The sequence below is a fragment of the Eurypyga helias genome, unplaced genomic scaffold (genome assembly GCF_000690775.1).
Source record: "Eurypyga helias isolate BGI_N326 unplaced genomic scaffold, ASM69077v1 scaffold5745, whole genome shotgun sequence".
NCBI lineage: Eukaryota > Metazoa > Chordata > Aves > Eurypygiformes > Eurypygidae > Eurypyga > Eurypyga helias.
Window position 1 is genome coordinate 1768 of NW_010249396.1, and position 25476 is coordinate 27243.

General features: G+C 39.4%; 1 protein-coding gene across 1 annotated transcript; it reads right to left on the minus strand.

The window, feature by feature from the left end:
• Window positions 1–1768: 1768 nt before the first annotated feature.
• LOC104509398 (epidermal growth factor receptor kinase substrate 8-like) lies at window positions 1769–23712 on the minus strand (the record flags this gene model as incomplete). Its single annotated transcript, XM_010151330.1, has 10 exons — window positions 23651–23712; window positions 22522–22595; window positions 12080–12147; window positions 9965–10126; window positions 9600–9749; window positions 7212–7294; window positions 5116–5252; window positions 3358–3431; window positions 2204–2330; window positions 1769–1857 (listed from the first exon to the last, which is right to left on the minus strand). Coding segments are annotated over exons 1-10 (1026 nt in total), but the record flags the coding sequence as incomplete, so codon positions are not given.
• Window positions 23713–25476: the final 1764 nt, after the last annotated feature.

A 25476-nucleotide genomic window follows, 5' to 3' on the forward strand; every position in this document is an offset into this window, starting at 1 on the left:
CATGTTTTAAAACAATTTCCATTCTACTGGCAAAGATTTTATTGTTCTAGCTACTCCTTTTAGTTTTAAACTGGATTCCTCATTTTACACGTGTCTGACCTAAAGCACCAGGAAGTTAAATTTCAGACTTTTGTGGCTCCTGCAACGATGCTGAAGTAAAATACTCTTATAGCACAGCTCTTCAAGAGCAACATTAGAAACCAGGTCCTGGATGCTGCTGAGCACCAAAAGGAGAACTGCTTCTTCTCCTGCACAGAAGATAAAATTTCAAAGATGCACATGCTGTTCTTGGGTGAAAAACTAATTTAAAGGCAGAACATGGTGAAAAGTAAGAACGGAGAAAAATGAATATTACATGCACTATTACTGAGAAAGATCAGCGTGTTCCAAGACACCCATCCCCCCAAACCAGCAATCCTTTAAGGTCAGAATCACAGCATTCATATAGTGCTTAAAAAAACAACAAAAAACCACCCTTAACATTTCCAAATATCTCCTACAGTCCTGCAATCAGAATTCATTCCCAAAGAGGAAGAAAAGAGCTGATTTGACTCAGTGAATGCAAAAACAATTTTCTCTGTTGGCATAGCTCCCCCAGCAATTGGAAGAGACAGTCAGTATCTGAATGTATCTGCTTCGTAGGTATCCCGCTTGCCACTTTGCTTTAATAGCACTTGCAGAAGAGGAGATGCCAGGAGAAGGCTCTTGAATAAGCATCTCTGCTTGCTGAGAACCTATAAAGTGACAGCAATTTTTTGGATGGAGCATTCTGAGGCCGGAAAGGTCCTATGTAATGACAGCAACAAGCACAGAGAGTCTGATGGGCACAGCTGAATAAAACTATATTAAGGCCACAGCTGGTGATTCTGGCAAGCATGCAACAGAGCTGTGATCCCCACAGACGTTCCTACAAATTCTTTTATGATACAAACCCAAATTTCCTAAGTAAAAGGTTTTACAGCACCAGGAAAAGAAGAAACACAACAATGCTGAAAGAGATATGCTTATCTAGTCACTGCGTAGAGAACTTGAGGAGCAGCACCTCAAAGCTCAAAGGCCAACCCAGGCCAGAGGAAGCCAACTCTGCTGTTGCCTCAGTTCAACATTGGATGGAGAAGGAAAAGGTGAAAGTCCAAGATCAGCGAAGTACCAGCTGAGCTATCATGCTGGGTGTCAGAGAAGGACCAACCAAGATTATATTTCCAGATACAAGAATCCCTTCAAGAACGCTGATGTGGGTTTTCTCCTTTTGAAAGAGCCGTGAAGACCAAGACAACAATGACTCAGGATTGACAATTCCCTGGATGGCATGACCACCTCTGCACAGCTGGCATTTAAGGGCATTTAAGACCCACAAGGTGTCACTACATGGACAAGATAACAGGAAATTTAGGCAGAAGGCAGAAAACTTGATTAATGCATTCCCAAAGACAAGATGACCTTCTGCAGGTCCCTCAGGGGCATCAACAATAAAGCATGCACACCCTCTGGAACAGCAGGAACTTCCAAGAAAACCCAACTTTAAAATAACTACAAAGCAAATCCATCATGTTATTGATTCTTCCTTCTCTTCACCTTTCACCATAATTTTAGTTCTTCCTGTTATACTGAAGGAATATGATGTAGGAAAACCAATGCAGCTAAACTGACACCCAAATTAATTAGTAGAGGTAGAGAAAACAAAATTTGTCTTAAACTTCACATCAGCTATCCCAGGAAAAACCAGCACGTACCTCACACCACCATATCCACATTAGTGCTCACTTACCAGAAGATTGAAGCCATGCTTGAATTTTTGGAAGCAGTCAACAAATTCATCTGGAGGTGGTGGTTTTGCACGGAGAGTAAGAACTCCCTCTGGTGAACAAAGAGATATCTTTATATATCCATTTACAGGGCATATAACTTCTATAAATATTGCAGATACAATAAGCACATAAATACATAATACATTTACCAACTTACAGAATTCTGTAAATAGAGAACCATGACAGTGAGCATATTCTATGGTCACATCTCTAATCAGTCACTCCCCACTGACTTTAAGCAAATGATTTTCATAGGTTTTCCTCTAAGAATACACTGCATAGGATATTTTATACACGAAGCAAAAGAAAATTACTACATTCATAAAAAACCAGCACAAAACAACACATTCAATTATCCTCAGGGAACGGAAATTGTGTGCAGTAAGAACTCCTACCTCCAGGTCCTTTCTTTTTACTTTTCTTAGTTTTCTTCCTCTTTGAAAGTTCAGCAAAAGCTTCAGCGGCTTTTTGAAGTTTGGTAACAAAATACTCAATGTCATCCAAAATATGGTTCAGAATTTGCTATGGGAGAAAAGAAAAGGAACTGTTTCTCTACAAAATCTATAGGAGAAATACTCCAGAAATGAAAACGACCACACTCCAAGACATGAAGAGCTTCCTTGGAACAAAGTTCATGCTATAACATTCCATATTTAGATTCATCATGTTCTTAACTTTACTCACCTGTGAAGTGTTTTATATCTTATATTTTTAAAAAGAACATAGTGCCTCTGGAAGTTTTTAAATTATGAGCAACAAGATTATTACATTCAGATTGCATATACACAATTTGGTCAAACATTACATTTTCTCTCACAGCACATGAAAAAAAATTTCATTACTTGAATAGGCAGCACTTTCCTGAAGAGTGTAACTGGAAAATATCCTTTGGTACAAAGTATTAAGCTACTTGTTGAATGTCAGAATGTAGTTTTATAGACAAGTCCTCTTTGAAGAATTGTTTTCAAAGAGCAAGTGGAGGAAAACGACAAAGACCCTGCAAAAAAAAAAGGACCCAACATACTTTCCTCAAGACTCTACGATATTGCTGAGGGCAACAACAGAGTAAAAAAAAGTAGGAAGTTACAACTGACAAATAGGGCACTATTTGATATCACAGACACCATAGGACCTGCCCAACGTTGTTGCTTATAGGCAGGTTTAGGTTATACATATACATGGTACACTTGTCTTCAGAAATGACCTTATGCTTCCTTCCCAAATACTGTACATATCTAAGTCCCACTAAATAGAGGGAATTTTTTATCCTTATGTAGTTTGCTGAATTTGGTCTATCACACAAAATTTCTATTTATATATCCAGCTTTTCTGAGCAGAAAACTAAATATCAACATTTAGACCCTTTTTTAAAATAAACCAAACCAAAACCTACCACCTATTCATTTATAGGTCTACCACACAGATATAGGCTGCCTGGAAGGATTTCCTCCAGAACTGAATTTCCCATGTGGAAAAATGTCTTTCCACGAAGCAGAACTGCAAAATTTCACAGACATTAAGCAGTTATCACTTGTAGTTTCTCACTTACAACATCTCTGTCAATCCTGGCTGCTATCATCTCTGCTGTTTCTTCATGGTCATGGTATGGTCTCTGTTTTTCAACTGCAGAAAAGGGAAAAAGAGACTAAGATATCCATATATGCAGAATTAGTAACCGACATTTCCTATACAGCTTATGCTTTAAACCATACTACTGTAAGAAAAAGATGGACAAAACCATGTGCACCATTCACTTTGCAAGGACTCCGTGCAACCTGAAAATCTTGGACCCCAATGCCTGATCCTGCCAAGTCTCACAAAAAAAGCTTAGGTGTATGAAGTTAAGCACGGAAGTGCGGTACCAGGGTTTAAATCAAAATATTACAGCAGTAAGTGGCAGATTACAAAAATAACATAAGTGGGAAATCATCCCATTTTGCAAAATAGGCTGAAAGATACGCCAGCAGAAGTGAGCAAGAATGTGTGGCCATGACTTCGAAGACAATTTTGATGTAAAAGATAATTAGCAAAAAGGGATGCCAAGCCTGACAATACAGAAATGAGAAGTCCAAATAACAATGGACAAAGTCAGTGACTTCTATTTGAAAACACAAGGGTTAACATTTTGAGAAATGATAAGTTTTGCATTTTTAAGTTACACAAAGTACTGCACTGCATTTGTTAACAGGTGTGATTTTGGTAAATACATCTTATAAAAGATCCACATGACTGGAATGAAAGGAGCTGTAGGAACACAAACCCGCAAGTGGTCTGGCAAGATACGCAACACACTGATGAAACGTTTCTGAAGTGAGAAGTCATCAGAAGAACAAACTAGCCTTTGCTCAAGATAGATGTAATATTGTAGATTACTAGATGAAAAGATCCTTAGCATTACAGATTTCTCCCAACATTTTTAGTTGGGTTTTTTTGCACTTTGTTGAGTGATACAGGTATAGTTTAATAAACAAAAAATAAAGAAAACTCCATGGTTAATGACTTCTAATTCTAAAATTTTAGTATCTATCACTAAAAAAAATCCCCAACCAAACAAAAAAGGCCTCACCTTAACGTTAATAGAGTCTGTTTTACAGAAAGAGCTTTATTGTTTCTAAAGAAAATTTTTTGAAGAAATTTGGTCAAAATAAAGATTTCTCCATTAGAGATTTAAAAATGCTTTTCCTTGGTTAAAGCTCAAAAAAAAAAAAAAAAAGAGGAAAACTCCCACTAGTTTAGCCATACAGGCTATTATAAAGACAAATAGAAAATAAATAAATAATGCTGATCTCTATTCACCTTTTAATCCATGATTATACTTTTAATTGACCGAGATATCTGGCCTACGCTCTCCTTATTACTGAAGAGAGCATCATTTAATTAAGAGTTATGACAGTACTGTTTACTGTGAATGTTACCATGCTCACAAAAAACCCAGGTTAAAAGCAACAGTCCACGCCCCCACCCAGCCAAACACAAGTAAAAGCAGCTCTGAACAGAAATTCAGAAAACGGGTAAGTGCAAGTAAATGACAAGTCAGATTATGACAGTCAGGTCTTATTCCCCAGATCAGGCAACGGTGGCTTGGGGCATTTCAGACTAAACTGGGAGAATAACTCCGCCTGCTCTCAATGAGGACAGAAGGGTGACCTCGTACAACCACTTAGGTATCTGGATTCAGTTACGGGAGTCTTTATGAAAGCGGTCTTTCCAAATTCTTTTTGTTATTATTGAGGATCATAAAAGCCTACTGCCCAGAACAAGTGTTTGTCACCACGCTGTGGGGCAGCGAGCCCCCAGAAATACTCACACTCGCCCTGCTCTGCAGCCCACGCGGACCACGCCGCCACACGGCTTCTCACGTCCACCTGGGTGATGGTCCCTGGCGGCACAGGGGCAGGCGCCCGCGGCGGTGGAGGGATGGTGCTGTCAGCTGTGGATATCATCCTAGAGGAAGAGAAGCAAGCCCAGAAGTGACACTTGAAAGAAAAACATTGTATTTTCCAGTGCTTAATCAGAAAAAGAAGGAGGCTTTACAAGGACCTCTTCTACTGCTGAACATACTATGGGCTTGCCAAGTAAGCAGTACTCAAGACCACGATGTGTAAACATATTAAACACAGTAGGAAAGCCATTCCACGATGAGGTTAGCAAACCTTTGTCACACAGGAAATCCCCAAAGGAGTACCACAGAACATGATGTCTAGAGCTCTGTCAGTTTACAGCGGTAAATTCAGTGGCTTGGGCTTAGTAGATGCATTTTTACCACCGTATGCAGTTTACTGGCTACGTTTCCTTTTTGTGTGAACGTTTTAATTAAAATTTACCTTTCAGCCATTACAAGTTGAGTAATGGGGTCCCTAAATTTGACAGGTTGTCAATCACCTGTTTCTTAAAATTCTACCAACAAAACCAATTAAATTTACAGGATGTTCTTCCTTTTTATGTCATTGGCCTGTTCATCCTGTCTTGGTACAACTATACCACCCCATTACAGACTGTACTAATTTTCCCACCCGCAATTTTCCTGTTTTCCCATTCTTAATATAGTTTAAATATTATAAGGAAAGAGATCTTTGAAGTCATCCTGCAACTTGATACCACCAAATCCCAAGAACAGAAACTAATGTTTCCAAAACCATTCCTTCCTCCAGTCTCCTGGACACTCTTCTCCACACATCCCAGACTTCTACCTGCCAGTAACCTCGCACCAACTTGATAATGCAGTGTCAGAGAGGAGGGTTTCTCCCTGTGACATCATGCAGAGCGTACATGATACGACAGCAACTAACTGGCTCTGACCTGTCATGCACTCATGACCTCTTAGCCTCACAGCCCTCAGAGGCTGGTATCTCAGGTCATTTTTCCCACTAGATAAACTGACCTCTATTCTTTTCCCAATTAAATTTCAATAGTTTCTCGGCACATCCAATGTGTTCGAGTCCTTCTTGATTACCTCTTGGTGCTTTTACTTGCTTGTTACAGTCCCACAAACAGTAAAGTGTACTTATTTCATTTTAAACCCACAGGTGAAATTAGACACAGTTCAATTGTTTGGGGTTTGTTTGGTTTTTTGTGGTTTTTTTTTGGGGGGGGGGAGTTGTTTTGTTGTTGTTTTTCTTTTAATAAGATTATCCATTAATCGGGGAAAACTGTGTGAACTGTGCATCAGAATTGAATAGGTAACTAAGCTGTTATAAACTCATTCATACAACGCTGACATTTTTCCTGAACAATTTTTGTCCAGCAGACTTCTCTACCTGGACCACAAAACTAACCAGGATTCAGTTACATACTAACTTTTTAACAGACTACCACAATAGCTGATCAGTATCTAATATATTTGTGCCCTAGCTGTTATACCTATGTTGGCTACCTCTCATTTTTGTATTAATCTTCCCTGAACCAAACAGACATTTTTCCCCCACACCTTCTTACTGGCAAAGCAGCTTTTGCTACCAGGGAAACAAGGAGTCTTCAGCATCATTAAAGTGGCAGGCAGGAAGATTATGCAAACTTCAGCTGCTGTTTTATTTACCATCTTTTGATTCCAAACCCTTTTATCAGAATCTTACTTACTTGGAGTTATGGGGCATTTATGTTTTTAATCTAAATTCTAAACTACCAGACCCATATGCAGAACTGACACATGCAATGCTGTTCTCTGGCAACTGGTATCGATGTCAGCTGTTCACGTCGCTAAGGTGGAACCAGGAAAGGCAAGAGCGATGCTATACATTTAGAGAATATGAGATAATTATTAAAGGAAAGCCTCTACCTGTGGTTTTGAAAGTATACTGTCAGCGAGCAATAAAGAGCAGAAACCAGCAGGCTGACTTGCAGAACTTCTGACTGCTGTAACACTATTTGGTGATCCTGTATAGTGTCAAGAAGTTAGGTCTTTACCTCAGCGTTTCAAGTCTCTTCTTTTGTTTCCCACTCTTGCTGTCACTGATTGCACTTTCAATGTCTTCATGAATAAAGCTAGCCTAAAGAGACAGAAGCAGAAACCATGTTATCAGCTATACCTCCTCATGCACTTTTTTTAGGGCATCTTTATATTCCAGAATCACTTATCAAATTCCATTTGTCTACAAGTTCTGGGACAAATTACTTTACACATAAATAGAATAAAGACACACACAATGCTATTGTCTGGGAGTTGGTATTTTTGTCACTGTTCCAGCCTCAAGCATTATCATCAGATGAGTGTGTCATCTAGATACCAAATTTGTCTGAACAGCTGTAATTATCTCAAGTCAACCATTATTGAATAAGTTATTTTTCCCTTCCACGTATGTCACTCTTGTTTTTCTCAAGCATGTTAGGGGAAAGACATACTATAAATATGGAAGTGGCAGCAAAACTACTATAGATAGTAGCAGCATAAAAGATTAGTAAAATAACCTGTAGTGATATAGTTTCTTCTACGAAATAAAGATAACCTCCAATTTCTTCTTAATTTAATAGAAGATGAATTTATCAGAACATTTCCTAATCTGTAGATTCCTGCCTCTTCATAACTACAGTCTGCCTCCACCAGTGGCCCACAAGTGAAATTTTGATGCATGTCCAAGGCATTATTTTAATAGATCTTGCGTTAAATAGGTCATGGCTTCTCATAGGACTTAGAATGCTCTATAACATGTCTTCAGCTGACAAATTAATTTCCTACACAGGCTGTCAAAGCCCAAATCTATCAGTGTCTGGCTCACTCTACATGTCTTTGTCTCTGTTAGTACCCTCATTATGGAGAAGTATGCAACTTTTTGGGGGGAGTATTTTACTTCTGCTGGGACCAGAAGACTTTGTTGAATTTAGGATCTAAGGGGATTAAAGGACTTCTCAGTCTATAATGAGTTGCCCTGCAGAATATGAAGAATGGATATATTAAGGTTAAAGAATAAATAGAAAAACTAAAGGAGATTTGAGGAACTTAAACACAGAAAAATTCCATTAATCATATTCTTGACATTTATTAAACTTTTTTTTTAAAGAAAATATTGAATGCCCCAAATATTATTGATTTTGACCCTTTTTTTTTATATTGCAGAGGCTCACGAGGCTCACAGTAACTTCTAATCAAAATCATGAAACATGCAAGGGAGAAAGACCTAACCTTTGAAAACCAGCAAAGTCTTGTGGGTAAGGAACAAAAGCTAGGGTATGGTCAGAGACTCAAACAGTACCTCGGTAGAAAAGGGAGATCCTGGACTTAAAAGTCATGCTTATGGGCTCTGCATTTTTATTTGTACACAGAGGAACAACTTCAAAAGATGGAAGTCCAAAGAGTCCCCCTCTACACTTTGGGAAGGCTGGGTCCAACTAGACCTCAACAAGGATCCCTGCATTATTTAACATAATGCCACCTGAACAGGATCCCAGTTTCTATTGACACGGCAAATCCTGTGCAACTAATCACACAATTAGCCTGTCATCTTCACACCACTCTCACTATACCAGTTTCAAAACAGTTGCACAATGTGATTAGCAAACCGTTGTTTTAAGACAATGACATGAACTACTACAAAGGAATTAAAAAAAAAAACAAAACAAAACATGAAATTGTCAACTAGAATTCTGAGAAATACCAATTATATAGAGTAACTAACAGAAATTAACATTTACAACCCTGGAAATAGAGAGGTATTGCAGAATACATTAAAAAAAATTATTTATGCTTGATGAAAATACTTTAATCAGAGATGAACAATCTCTTCCCTTGTTTTGCCTCTCCTGCAAGTAGTATTTGCCTTTTCATTATCTCCCTAGCAGAACAGACATGCAGAGAGGTGAGAATGCAAAGAAGGTTTCATTGTTCAGTGATAAAAAGAGCAGAAAAAGACTAAGTAAGACACAGATCTCGGATGAGTTCTTTGCAGACTATAAAATAAATCTGAGAGAACTCAAACTATTTTACACCATTTTCTTCACAAGTGTGAATGTGAATCATATATATAGAGAGATATATTCCAGAGCTTTACTCATTTGCAAACCTAACTGAACAGCTACAGAGCCCAAGAATCAATATTTACAGTAACGACATATTTGCACATGCAATAAAGATTCCGTTTACATACAACACTACTCTCCTACAAGACATACTACGCTATATTTACTAACATACTATAAGTAGTGTTGATATCAGAAATGCATTAAACTTGAAGCATATTTAAATTAATAAAAGAATTATTTTCTCTGAATCAGACCAATTGATTTTATCCACTGAACTTGCAAATTAATAAGATTACCCCTATTCAAATAAGTCGGAACAGATTTCCATGACTACCTTACCTTAACCTCATCACACTGGAACAGATGCAAATCAGGCTTGTTTTGGGTTGGTTCTTTACATATTAATGCAAGAATTGAATTGTAATTGCATGCATTCATCACAGCTTGGCAATGCTGAATTGTGCTTAAAGGAAAATTCTCCAGTTCATTCTGCCAGAAGAGGGAAGGAAAAAAAAATTAAAATCAAACATGAAACACTATCTCTCTATACAGTGTCCTGATCTCAGAAAAGCTGCACGAGTTAAAAAGGGAAAGTGATAATAAGCTAATTAAAATACCAAATCTCACATACATCATTTTTCTGCCTGTTCCTTTTCTCTCTCTCTCTCTCTCTGAAAATGAGACTGCCACTCTTAAGATCTCACCTTTGATTCCAAGTCCACCAAACTGACAGCTTTGTCATCCACTTGAAGAATCATATCTTGAGTCCACACTTTGCCTTTGGCATCCAGCAATTTCAGCTTCCTTATTCCATCATCTACTGTAATCATTGCCTCTTTTCGGTCCAGAACAAAGGTGGTCAAGTGCTAGTGAATGGGACATACATTTAAAAAACAATATTGTAATTTTACTTATTGCTTGGCAGTGTCAGTATTCAAATTGCCAGGAAATAGCAATACAAATTATTCATTAATAAAGTGCCTTTCTATATGACAGATCCCACCAATAAGCCATAAGAGAGGTTGTTTAGTCCATAATGTCATTTTAAGTCTACTGGTTTTTGTAATTCACTGTTTGTCATCCTTTTGTCATTTCCTCACTACAGTGAGTGGTTAAACTTGAAGGCATATTCTGACATCTTTCAGGTATCAAAGCTAGAATTAAACCCCGAGTATTTAATTAGCTTTTTTGAGGAGTGAAAACCTGTCTATCTTGGCAAGCTGAATCCAGGAAGCGCCAGCCGGTTTCCAGAAAACACCCTGTCAACGTACCTCCACCACCACCCTGACACGGAGTGTCCTCATCTCTTCCAGAGCTGCCAGCTAGCACGCTGAGGGTAACCATGATGGGCTTGCATCTCACTGGGTTACCTTATGGACAGGCTAGTTGGTTCTTTTATGCGGATCACAGTAGGAATATGGCATACTAACTATTTTTGCTGACCATCAACTTGGAATATTCTTCAGATTCAATGAGGGGTCTAGAAATTAAACGCTACGTCACAGATATCCCCTCAGCTAGCTTCCCTGTCATTACGGTTTTGACAATTTCTCCTTCCACATGCCAACCATGCAAGACAACCCATAAAATTATTTCACTTTTCCAGGCATAAATCCAGCTTCACATTCTTATTGAAGAGTTGGTTATGCTCATTCAAGCTGAACCAATTTGAATATATGCCTGCACAGTTATCTTCTAAATAACTTAGAAAAAGAAAAAAAAGAAAATTCAGCATGCTTTCTTCTATTACAGGGTAACAGCACTTAGTAATGACAGATAAGAGTAGATATGAGCTGCATATAGGAGAAGTATTTAAAAGAAGCAAAGTGAAAGAAACCCTCTAATGGCTGCTCACACAGGAATGCTTAGACTCCAAACACAAGTACTAATTTTTATGTCAGTACGGTATCAAAACCGTTATGAAGAAACCGAAGAAAAATACAGACAATTAGAAGCCACGCAAGTATTCATTTGCAAGTGATCATAGGGTAAAAGCATTTGAAATTAAGACTCTTCTGCATATGATCTCAAAATTCAAAGCTAATTTAAAAACCAGCAAAAAGGAGCTTGGCTTAAGCCATGACAGCGGTCTGATAGCAGTGGGGGAAAGTTTGTGCCAAAGTAAGACTGCAGAATGAAGCACTGCATCCAAAAGCGCTTAACAGCTTACACACGGGCACTCAGGCTTGCTCTGTGGAATATTTCAAATACATCTACTCCTGGATAAAATATGACATCAGCATACAGTAATTGTGCAGAGCAGCTTGGGACGGGAAGTAAGATACTTAGCACTTCACACTGGGGAAGGAGAATATGTGCAGGCAGAATATATTTCTTTAACTATTACATAGTAGACTAACTGGGAGTTTTAGGGGTTAATACTCAGCTCTTTCTGAATATTCTGTCACCTCTGCTGATTATAACTGATCAAAGTAATAATTTTACATACCACCGAGTGTGCCTCACCCGTGCGCCCTGCCACACCGGGCTTGTCAGCTCTGCCTCATCCGTGCAACAAGCCAGGTTCAGAGACAGGGCAGCGTAACACGTTGAATTGATATCCCATTGAGAAGCCCTGTCCGTTTGCCAAACTACACACAACTTGGCTTACATTCTTCTACATCAAAACTTCAGCTCATGAAAGCAAAGGTATAGAATTTGAGACATTTCAGTGTAATCTATTCTGAAGTGACCGCGGGCTGGCAGGATATTTTGGAAGATGTATGTGACTTCAAGCATATGTATCCTCCAAAATCATGGAGGCAAAAATAACCGCAGGTAACTGGAAGCTATAATTGGTATATCGCTCCTCATCTCACCTCTACGTGATACTGCGAAGTTTCGGATATGCTGCTGGCACTGTCTCGTGCATAATTCTTTCTTTGTTCTAAAGATGAGAGGAAAAGAAAGAATGATTATTCATTCAACTTCTTATCATGCTGATTTGAATAATTCCTAGAGATACTTAAGACTAGTTGTATATACAAAAACAGAAGATGAGCTGCTGATAATTTCTGTATTTCCACAGAAAAAAAACCTTCACCCCCCCGGCACAAGTCCAGCACAAGGATCATACTTACGTCAATGGTGTTACGAGATCGCCGGTGGGCACAAACAAAAGCCAGTTATCTTGTCCCAGTGAGTCAGGACACCGGAGGGGAGCTGTGTTCCGACTGAAAACACTCCATCGGGAAGCCCGATTATTAAAATCACTGGCTTGCCACTTTGGTAGCAATAGGTCAACCAGCATCAGGCTTACACTATTTTTATGAATGCACCTAAAAGCCTAAATATTTTCTGATCTAAACGCTAAATCTCCAAAACAGCAAAGCCACACACAAACAAGACCTGACTCATCCTTTATTTCTTCCTAAAGTGTTCAATTTGTTTAATCACTGAAGTAGAAATATGCATCAAAAGGGATTAAAAAAAACCAAAACACACCAAATATCTCTAAACAGAAACACTTTTCAGCTGAACAAAACACGATGCTGCAAAATCAGAAACACTGTTCGCCTTTTACTCCACACAACAGATGAATATCAAACCAGGAGAGGAGGGAAGGGAAAACGCAAGATGAAGACATGACACACACCCACACCACAAAATAATGAATTCAGATGAATGCTGAAGAAACAACTTTCAAGTTTAGTGGAAAAAAATTGAATGTAACATTTGAAGGGTTTTTCTCTTTTTTTCCACTGTAACCCCTTAAAGGCCTGATCGGGAACACCAGGAGCTTTCCCTGAGGAAGGAACTCACTTCGGAGACTTGGTGGAGAGAGGTCCAAGAAAACTCTGCAAGTGGGTAATTCTTTGCTCTCCATTTCACTAAATAACTTGATTTCTGATCTTCAAGTAAAATAGGTGGTTTGATTTTGTTCACAAGGAATGTACCAGATGTACGTACAAAACACATCAATTTCATCATACTCTGAGTACTTGAGGGGGGAAAATACAAGTGTGTGATTCTGTTGACAGGAAAGATACATTACTTGTTGAAAAATAAAACAATGCTGACTGCTCCCAAGCACAGGATCTGCGACATGCAGTGAGGACACTGCAAAAGCCACGCTGTAAAAGGCTCTTCTGTGACCAGACTTCCTTCAGACGGGAATTTCAGGTGCTGACAGATGCAGCAGTGGCCTCATTTTCCCATGTCACTTGTGAAGGTATTTGTCACCTTTCATAATCACACCCATTTATCTCTCCAGTTCTCTGGGACTTCCATGAAAGACACTAGTGTTTCTGAAATCCCTCGCTGACTTGAAGCCCCCTCCCATGGTGACAAGCACCGCTCATGCAAGACACATCCTGCTACTGTACAGCAGCTACTCTGTTTGCTTTAGCAAGAAAACGTGCAGTGCAATGCCAGAATGCCATGGATTATCAGAATTTTTGACTAGGTGTGTGAATATTTTAAAATTGCCAGGGCAGAGGATCTGCACTGACTCCAATTGTAACTATTTCTGCTTTTGCAGCATGCTACTTTGGGGTTTTTTTTTAGCTTATTTTCTTTTTAACCAAAATAGACACACAGACACATGCACACCCCAACAAAACAATCAGTAAAATAGTACTGTCTGATTTGCTACCTTTCTTTTTTTGTTTGGATGATGATCTGAAGAAGTAAATTCCATCTGTGCCTAACAAAACAAGGGAATTAAAAAGCAGTGTCTAGTTTAACTCCATAGAATTATTTGCGTCCCCAAGGAGATCAGCTAACAGTCTTCTGTTATGGATTGTAAATGACAGATAAATGCTGTCCAGGAAGAAAGAATATACGCTTAAAAAAAAAAAAAGTAATTTGTTTCAATTAACAATGCATCAAATATTCAGCTTCGACTGTTAGTAACTTTTTGTAGGTGAACAAAAGTACTGTTTTTTTTTTAATGATATCAAATTAAACCAGGATAAGAAGTTTTACATCCACTGTAAGGTTTATAAATCCTGCAAACAATAACAGTTGCAATTGTTTTAAATAAACAAAGAAATCTTGGCACATGTAGAAGCTCCAAAGGAATTAAAAAGCAGCGAGTGACTTAGCAAGGGATTCCTTGCTCTGCTTCACAGAAATTGTGTCCTGTGTTAAGACAGGGTATCCAAAACAATTCCTAGAACTGATTAACACATCCTCTTCCACAAAGCACCACAACACTCAAAACAAGCAAGATGGCAAGGTTTTCAACACACTGTGTCATGGTGAGAACAATAGTGTTTACGTAAGAGAGAGAGCTTTCTGAATGATAATAAAAGCTGTGGCTGCCTACACTTGAGAGCCAAGGAGATTCCCACAAATTCTGCATTCTTCATTAAAACAGGACAGTAACAGGAAGTTCAAAAAAAATTTCCAATTAGCAAAAGGCAATCCATGTTTTTATTAACAAACAAAAGCCATGGTCACTACAACAATTGACAGTCCATACTGAGTTCAGTAACAACTCCTATTTATTTCTTTAATGCAGGTGGAATGATTATTAGAACCTGCTAGAGATCCAAGTTACCATTTAGAATAGAGTAGAGCAGGAGTAGAGCAGAGTAGGGTAGATTACATTAGAATAAAATAGACTATTTCAGTTGGAAGGGACCTGCAACAACCATCCAGTCCAACCGCTGGACCACTTCAGTGCTGACCAAAACCTGAAGCATCTTATTAAGGGCATTTTCCAAATGCCTCTTAAATACTGTCAGGCCTGGGGCATCAACCACTGTATTTTGTTATCCCACAGGCTATTCTACTAAAATATGTCACTTATTCAGACTCGGAGACTTCCTTTTCTGGGCGTCCAAGAAAAAGCATGATACAATCTAAACTCTTCAGTGAGGCATGCAAACTGTAACTGGGAAGACTTCCAAATCTTGTTGCAGTTACAGACCAAACCAAAAAGAAGAGAGGGTACCTCACAGGCTCTTAATTCCTGCTCAGTGCTCCAACTTTTAATGTGGTTTTGGATGAGCTAAGAAGTAGCCTATAGCAGCTGTGAATGTTGTCAACACTGCTATGTAGCAGTTGCAGGCAGATACTATGGGTAACCACTCCATTCTGAAATTATTCACCCTTCAAAATACACCTTCTGATAAGTATCTTAGCATCAGGCAAAGCTCTTCCTTTGCTTCTGGAAATGTTTTTCCTGAACCTTTGATTTTGTGAAAGTGGGTCTCCTTTCCCCTACAGGGTCAACCAAGCTGCTAATCACCCAGGCTCCCTGAGAGTTTTCTTGTCTGCCTGGCATGAACCGCACTGAAAGAAAACTGCCATCTAGAACGCATCCCCTTTCCCATGGTTTTTGCCCATGGCTGAAAAGTATATTGTGGCTTGTGCTTTCTCCTAGTGCCCAGCTCATGTTCCAGGTTCTATCCACAAACCTCCCCAAGTTCTCACCTTGCTCTCAGAAAGGAGGACACAAACCCTTTTGCACCCCCTTCTGCTGATGTGCTCCACCGCCCTGAATGCCTAGCAAAATTGATAGAAGCCTGCAAACCTTCTGTCTGCGTCCTTCTCTACCCAGACGACTCAAGAGTCTGCTGCTTCTTCCTCCAAAACTTCCACGTTTCCACTTCCAAGTCAGATTTATGTGAGCACACGACTCTCCTAGTCTTTTTCATCCATAACAGCTCTTTATTTTACTTCTTTTCCTACAGGGTTGTCCATTGTCATTCTTCTGGGAATATAGCTTCCATCTGCTCACCTCTCTCACGTATCAACGTGGCTGATTATTATTCATCGATATTAACCTGACTGCTTTTACAGAAACCCTGAAAATGCCTCTTGACTTACTACATGATCTTCAAACACAAGTAACTCATACCCTACTACTGAAAACGAGCAACAGAATTTGCTGGCTTACTGAACGTACGGGGTCTGGCTCAGATGGAGTTAGTTTTCTTCACAGCAGTCTGCATGGTGCTGTGCTTTGGACTTGTGACCAGAACAGTGCTGAGAACACAGGGATGTTTTAGCTATTGCTGAACAGCATCAAGGCCTTCGCTGCCTCTCACCCCACCCCACCCGTGAGTAGTTTGGGGATGCACAAGAAGTTGGGAGGGTCACAGCCGGGACAGCTGACCCCAACTGACCAAAGGGATATTCTGTACCATATGATGTCAAGCTCAGCAATAAAACTGGCATGCATTCCCTCCAAAGTAGCCCTTGCTCAGAGACTGTCTGGGCATTGGTCTGCTTATGGGAGGTGGTGAGTGCCTTTGTGTTACTCAGGGTTTTTTTCTCTCCCCTCTTTCCTTCACTTATTAAGCTGTCTCTATCTTGATCTATAATTTTTTTCTTGCTTCTGGTCTTCCGAATCTCTCCCATATCCCACTGCAAGGAGGAGACAGGTAGAATGAGTAAGCAACTAGGTAGGTCCTTAGTTGCTGGCCGGGGTGCAGACCTGACACTGAAGAAAAAAAAAAAAAAAAAAAAAAAAAAAGGAGAGTCCTGTATGCTTCATTTCATTCCTAATCCTCCTGATCAATCTTAGCCTCTCACGGGTCCCTTCATGCATGAAGATAGTTATTGAAGCTAAAGTGAAATTCTGCAACAGAGACTTTCAGATAGGATGTATAAAACTATCAAAGGATGAATAAAGCTATCAAAAGTATTGAGTTTTTCTATTTACTCTACTTACTGCAGCTCTTGCATCCACCATGTAAAACACAGTACAGCCTGAATGCTGCAGGGAGCTCAAACCCTGCTGATGTGCTGAACACAACTTACCTAAATTCTTGTCCCTCTGATAAAGGAAAATAATAATAAAAAAAAGGATCATGGCAGAAGACACTTAAGCTAAATTCTTAATCACAATCTATAGCAAATGCTACCCAGGAGAATTTGAGCAAAATAAACTCGCACAAGGCAAGGTCAATAAACTTAAAATCAGCACAGCACTTCATTCAGAGGTCCTGCCTGTAAGATCTACTAGCCACTAAACCTTTCAAATGAACAAAAACATTGATCCACAGAAACTAAAAAAACTCTTCCTGTCTGATGTGGAGAGATGCTACTACTATTCATGTCTTTGTGAACTTATTGAATTCACCAATCATCAGGAATGGACTGTGTTTCTGTTTCAAAAAAAATGTGAAAAGGTACTGATTTCATACAAATTTTGGAAGCAGCCAAAACCACCAGAAAACAAAAAAATGAACTCTTGATGAATGGCTTTTAGCCAGGCCAAGAATACATCAGACAGTACATGACACAGACAAACAGGACTTGAGATTGACATTGCTCATTCTGTTCCTTGCTCTCCCCACTCTAAGAACTCCCGTCTCATCCTCCCGTCCTCCCCGCCCCTATCCCCCAATATTACTGTGAAAGACCATTTCATACCTTAGAAAGATACCTATTCCACAGTTTCAGACAGAAACACCAGTGTGGCCCAAGGTCCCTTGAGGCAGAGCTATCAACAGCACCTGACATAGCTAGAGTCCCCTACCTCATCCATTTTTCAACTGAAAGAGGATGCAGCAATATGGCAAGTCAGAAAGCTGCTTAATAAACTCTCCTGTAGCCCGGCTCTGTGCCACTGTCTGGAAGACCACACAGAGAAATGTATCACAGCAAGAGAAATCTAATTCTTTATATAGGTAATGAAAATTCTTAGCAAAAGCAAAAGACCTCAGTCAGGGTCTTAACAGGTGACTTGAAGCACAGGTAGTGCTGGTTAGGACTATGATACCTTTAGGCACAACATATTTTCAGTTCCTAAAAGCTTAAAATGGAAGTGATGAATCCTGATACCTCGACTTCCACTGACATCTCACAACAATTACATAGGCCAGATGTAGTGTTAGTGCTATGGTTATCATAGAATCATAGACTTACAGAATGGTTTGGGTAGGAAAGGACCTTAAAGCCCTCCTAGTTCCAACCCCCCTGCCATGGGCAGGGACACCTTCCCCTAGACCAGGTTGCTCCAAGCCTCATCCAGCCTGGCCTTGAACACTTCCAGGGAGGGGGCATTCACAGCTTCTCTGGGCAACCTGTGCCAGTGCCTCACCACCCTCTCCGGGAAGAACTTCTTCTTGATATCTAATCTACACCTCCCCACTTTCAATTTAAACCCGTTACCCCTTGTCCTGTCACTACAGGCCCATGTAAAAAGTGCCCCCGAGCTTCCTTGTAGGACCCCTTCAGGCACTGGAAGGCTGCAATGACAGCGCAAAGAAGACAATGATGGATCCCATGTTCCTCTTTTATAGACAAATTGGAAAATGTCTGTACAGTGTACACAGAGGCAAACTCTGAGATCTGATGGCAGTCTATGTGGAGATAGATTAAGAGTCTCCCTCGCAAGCTGTCCTAAGAATCCTGGAGTGATCGTATAAATTATTGTCACACATCATAAAACAGAAAAGTCCAATACTCAGTTTACTACTGTGTATTTGTGGATTGCATTGGACTGACTGCTGACACCCCTTTAAGAATGGATTGCAGCAGCTGGAAAAACTCAACTGCAGACTGAGAGTAAAGGGCAGGAGACGTGACCTACACATCTGGGTAGAAAGTTCAAAAACTTGAATTCAAAACAAAACTCATTAGGAGAGGAGCTACATTACCACTTCCAGATCATCATGCCACGAGCTTCTCCGTAATGGCTACGTGGAACTGGTTATCAGAGAAACTGTATTTTTTACAAGTCAATTGTCAGTCCAATTCATTTGACTATCAAGTAACACAAGCATGTTACATGGATGGCTTCTTTTAATGGACTCGTTTACCTAGGAAATCATCTGCTTGTGATTTCCTTGAATTTATTACACCACAGTTCTTGCTCTGAATGAAGTATTTGAGCAATGCAAAAAATACACATGCAATCTCACTGCTAGCTCCTAATCACAGCCATGAGTGTATAAACACAGTGTATACAACACCTTAGTCTTTTCTGATGCAGCGTGAAGAGAATTTTAGTGAAATCTTTCAATTTCGTGCTGTATAAAAACTTGGAGTGAGCCACTAGTGACCCATACCAGGGAATGGGGCTGGTCCACACTGTGTCACCCGCTGGCAAACCTCCAGCACAGCCCTGGCCTGTTGGCACCGACGGATGCTGCATGTCTCCTCGCAAGCAGAGCTGCAGAAGACAGATGGGGAAGCCAGGGCTAGAACAACAGCTGACAGTAGGAGCCCAAACCTATTTCAGATGGAAAGATCAGAAACCAATGAAATAAAACCCATAAGAATGTGTAGAGGGCATCTTTGCTTCCAGTTCAGTTAGAGATTTATCATGCAAATAGAAAAGAGTTCATTTCAGGAAGGAAAGGACTGAAAAACAAAGAGCTTGTTTGACACAGGAAAAAAAGCAGTCACAAGGAAGTTTTTGCTATCAGATAACCACATCAGAGATAGCAATGGCTCTAGTTTTTTTAACTGAACAGCCTCTAACACCAATAAAACTCCCACCTCCTTTCCCACTGGCACTGTGGTCAACCTTCTGTCCAATGACCAAAGGACTGAACAAACAATGATGAACCACCTCAGCACTGGGACTCAGGAGATAAACTTCATGCCATGACATATACGTGTGTGTACATACACACATATATATGCATTAGTATTCTTATCAATACTTTTTTAATCATTACTGTGCTTGAAAGAACTTGAATTCAAGATCTTCCCTTGCTGATACCCATGGGTAGGTGCTTTAGACCATATGATATTCAGAAGTCTTCCAAGAAAAGGAAGCTTGTCATAGATGAAGCTTGCTGCTAACATTATATTGTCACATTTTATTAAAACAGAAAAACATGGTCCATCCTGCTTTTACAATAAAATTATATACATCTTTTTCCAATATACTGTAAGTGAATCTATTAAATACATAGCCTACTTTATAGGCAGTCTCATGGATAACAATTACTCAGGTTAGCTATTAAGTATAAAACAATGATAAAGAAAATATTTTATAATAAGCATTTTTACACATTTTAACAATTCCAGTATCATTCAACTGCTTCCCACCCACCTGGGGACAGCATGCACAAAAATCCCTAATATCACAAATGAAGAAAAGGCACACGTGGGATACAGCAGAATTGCTAAAATTAATATATATATAGAACAGACCTGAATTATAGAAATATTTCAGATGTTTTCCTTGTTTTCTCCAGTTCATATATTTGGCGACACCAACAGCCTAATTCTTTATTCATAGAAAACAGAACAGAAGCAGTAAAATGTGCTAACTCCTCTCCAAAAGATGTGCCAATATATCTTTACTCGGAGCTCCAGGATAATTGAGTCTTCTAATTCATTCAGTTCCTGGCAACTGTAGCTATAGTTTTCTGATATATCTACCAGCAAAGGAAGTGAACCAAGATCAACAATTCATTTTACAGGAGCCACCACACGGCAGTTACAGGGTAAGAATTTTCAATTATTACCTGAATTCAATTAAGCATTTTAGAAGGAAAAGGCTGTTTACCGTTATATACCTCAAATTTACTCACTTGTTCCCATCTTCTACTGACATGTGACTATCCCATGACATGTTTGATACGAAAGAGCTCAGAGAGGTATTATTTTAAGAACCCACAAAGAGGACATGTTTAAGACACTTAGTGACACTGCCACACTGTTCAAACCACGTACTCTTAAAAAAATTATGATGGTGATAGAAAATGAAAAAGAAAAGCGCAATGCGCTCAGACATGTCATAAAGGAATAATCTGCTAGGAGTTTTTCACAATGTCCCTTGCTGGTTTCTGTTACCACCTGCGATGACTGCCAACACATGCAATCGGTTTGTCGAGTGAACCTCTACAGGATGCAGAAATCGGTGTTAAAAAAGATCAGTTCAGAATTTTCCTCAGCTGAAATTCTTGCCTTTAATACTGTGTCAAGTGACTGACTTTTGTAGCATGTCACTAAGAAAAAGATAAACTTAGAATGATTCCCATGCAGAAGCATTTCTAAATGACGAATGTTTCAAACGGTTTCTCCTTCCGTCTTAGTTGATTTTACTAGAAGTGGACCTTCACACTGCCTAGCACAGTGCCTTCAAGCCACCAAACCACGTCAGCTTTTTCACACCACTCCTATTTTCAAAGAATATAAAGCTAGGAGACCTCCCATCTCCTGCTTAGGGTTTTAGCCTCGTGAATTTCTAAGCAGTTTGAAACTCAACAAGGCGACCAGTACAACAAAGTTCTTACCAGGTGCTCACAGGTGAGTACCCAAACTCAAGGCCTGAAGGCTACCCTTCCAAGAGCAAAGGTAAGGCTGTTCTACTGACACAAAGCATTCTGCCTTCACTCTCCTAACCCCTGAGGTCACTCCCACCCATCACCCCACCCAAAATTAGTTACCACTAAGGATGTTGTAGTTAGTAGCCACTGCTCTTCGAGCTTTCCAATTTGTTAACCTGCAGAAAGGGTGGTAGATGCAACAAGGCAGAGCAGGCTGAGGTGCACTGGGTCCTGCACAGACCTCATTCTTCCAGTCTTACCAGTTGTACTGACTTTCAAAAAAGCATTTAACAACAGGCACAGAATTACACAGCAGAATATCGCTCAGCTTCACTGCCACTTGTATTTCCATTACCAGCATAGCTATCAGCGGGATGTATTCACAGTGGAGGTGGACGACCAGGAAACTGTGCAATTTGGCTGGCAAGGAACATGACTACATTCTGCCTCCACAGTGATTTGGCCATGGGCTAGAGAGTAGTGTATCCAGCCAAGACAAATACTAGCATCTGCAGTTGGTAAGAGCATAAACGCTTAGGCAATTATAAGTAACATCCCATTTGACAGTCACAAAGCCTGCTGAAAATAGCAGTCCAAATCGGGTTCCAAATCCATTACATCAAATCTAACCTCCATGAAATCCTTGTGTCAAACAAGAATAATATTGTAAATTCCTTTTCTACTAGCAGGGGATAAAGGTGGGGAGGCACGGGGAGACACAGTTCATGAATCAAACTTATTGCACAGCTAGATCCCTGAATACCTTCTCCCTGGTACATACCTTATTGATAAGATCACTCTTTAGTTTTGTGATAAATGCTCTACACATTGCTGCCTTAAAAGTTAGCAGGCTGGAGTTCTCTGCTTAGCAAACCCTAACAGCAGTTTCTAGCAAGCCCAGATAGTTTTAGTAGGAATAAAATTACTTTGTTCTTTAATTTTGTTTATACAACACATATGTGTATGTACATGCAGTTTCAGATTTAAATGCATAAAATTATTTTCACCATAGCATCACCATCAATACTTAAACAACAATTATAGCATAAATGTTTAGAGACTTGATGCCACCTTACCATAAAGAGCTTTTGCACTTGTTCTTGAATTCTGGTCCCTCTCCGCCTGAGCAAATGTTGGTGAACCATAGCCACTGGAAGAAAACATTTCAGGTAAACTTTTGTATAGATATATTTGTCATACAACACCAGGCACCGAAAAAAAAACCCTGCCCTTATGTAGGACTATACACACCTACAATGTTAGTAAAGGAGATAATGATACTGGGTATTTGTTCTGCATCATGAATCCAACGTAGCACATTTCACTTAGGCTGGAAGCCTTTCTGAGCCATTTTTTTGATGCATTAATACAACATCACACACAATGCGGGTGTGGTATACACATTGACACTACCATAATGCAAGTGATCAGTATCACTAAACAATAATAGTAATAATAATGATCATCATAATAATAAAGACTATGCCAAAGTCTTAGTAGGACTTTTTTTTCCCCTGCATACACAAATGTTAATTGTTTGTAACTGATTTTTATAAAAGACATTAAAAGGACTACCATTGCCCACAAAAAATGAAAAGGCAATCCAATACCCTTCCGGTGTAACAAGAAGAATGAGTCACAAACAAATTCACTTGAAAGATGAGAAGCAGATGACAGCACAGATGCCCTGCTCCATACGTAAATACGTGTTCTTTGGCACCAGATTAGGTCAGTTCTCATCAGCGCTGTGCATGAGCCTCGTGCCATGCTTCTGACACAGGGAGCATTCTCTTACCTCAGACAAGGTAACACTTTCAGGTAACAGTTGCTCGGTTCTACTGGGAAACGGTATTTTCCTCACAGATGGAAAGGGCAGCCTCATCTTTTATGCATAAAAATGATTGACTCAGAGCTAGCCTTCTCTGAGTAGTGTAATAAGCATGCTATGGCTACAGCAATTTATTTTTCTGTTCCAGATGATTCCATTCAGTAATAAAGCTTTACCCTTACACTGATACAAAATCAGTCAGATGATACGTCTTATTTTGGTGATGCGGTTTGGAAACTGCACATTCTTTTACAGAAATTGCCTTTGTATTAGTCCTAAGGGATCTAATAATTATACCTCTATTAAAAATGAAAGCATAAAGTAGAAAATACAACACTTTTTTGTCCATAAATGGAAAAGCAAAAGCATAAACTTACTTCATTTGAGGAAAATAACTTCCATATCCACTGGGAGGGGTGTTTGATATATGTCCATTCATTCTTATCGTCACTTACTGAGGGAAACAATCTGGGAAAAGAAACAAGAGCGTATGAATTGAAGTCTCTAAAAAGATGAAGGTTTAATACAGATGTAATACAAACCTAATGAGAAAATTATGGTTGAATTGGGAAGGGAATTACATCAACAAGCTCAACTGTTACTATTCGCATCGCGGTGATGCCTTAAAGACCCTTTATGGAACTTTCCCCAATTGCAATTTGATAGTCATTGCTTCAAATAATTTATAATTTAGTGAATAAACCCATTATTATTGATACAATGGTCTTTAGGAGTAGCTTTAGAAATAAAGGCTGACTAAACAAAGAACAACATCTACTGCAGCAGTGAACAAGATGTTCCAAACTGTAGTTCCAACAGTCAAGCATGCTTGATTTTAACCCTCAATTCATTCTTTCCAATGAAACTTTTTAAATGACCTTTTGATACTTATTCTATGAAACTTATCAGCTGAATTGTTAGAAAGACGCATTATCAAAACAAAACACAATTGTTACACAAAAGGAAACCTGGTTAGCTATTTTGGGACTAAAAAAAAAAAAGTCGTCTTTTTTTTTTAAGCGTCATTTAACATCCTGAAAATGTTTGGCATGCCAAGTGAAACCTTTCCTGTAATGGCAATGCTGAAAAAGCTGTGATGAAACACTTAAAAGAATGCCTTCTCCCTTTAATAACACATCTATTGAAGTTAAAATTGACTCTGGAAAGTGACTTTCATAATGCTGTAAACCATTAACAAATCTCTATTCAAATATTCTTTCATTAATGTACAGGTGAATAATATATATTTGAATATTTTTTGACATCTCGGTTGTTAAATAGAAAACAGATTTCTTTAACTCTGCAAAAATAATCAAAAGTACATCAGATAAACTCTGTACCTAAGAAAAGCTCCAGTTCCAAAGTAAGGTCACCCTGCTTTGCTGTACTAGAGCCACCTCACAACCAGCTCTTCCCAATCACTAAGCCAACTCACTGCCTCACTTCAACTGTTCTCCTCCTGCACTACAATGAATGGCCACCGACTGACCTACGGTACATACTGCATTTTGTATCCACACACGTCCCACTACTTTCCTCTTGCACGCAAAAATACAGTCACAAGCGAATTCTCTTCTCAGCTCTCCAGCCTTCTCTCATTTCAAGAGATGTACCAGCTCCTTCTGGTTTGCGGTGCTGAGAACAGAGTCATTTTTATACCTTCCTGAGGAACACCTGACTTCTCCTACCTGTCATGCGGTTAGCAAAGCTAACTTTAACCAAGCTGCATCGATTACGTGACAGACGTAATCATGCCTTTACTGAGCACATTCTTGCAAATTTGGCTTTGAAGCTCTTTTTTTTTTTTTTTCCCCTCTTAAATCTTTGATTGCTCCTTGCAAAACATCTCTGCTGATACATCCGTGTTTTACTTCCATTTCTCTTGTACATCCTTGCAAACGTATCACGTCTCCAACTTGGTAGCCTGTTTGGCTGCTTTTTATAGAGTGCAGTCCTTAGCAGCTGTCTCCAATAAATTACTATCTGTGCCTAGTGCTGCTCAATTCATTAGCAATTACAACCCTTGGGAAGCATCCTGAAATTGTCCCATGACTGGAAAGAATAAAAATATTCATTTTCTCAGCAGAATTTGCCAGGTCACTGTGCACTCCTTGTTCCGTTTCAGCGACTGTGTGGACCAGAGCTACTCAGAGTGCTCAGCTCATGATGCCATTAAGCCCTTCAACACTTCCTATCAGCTATT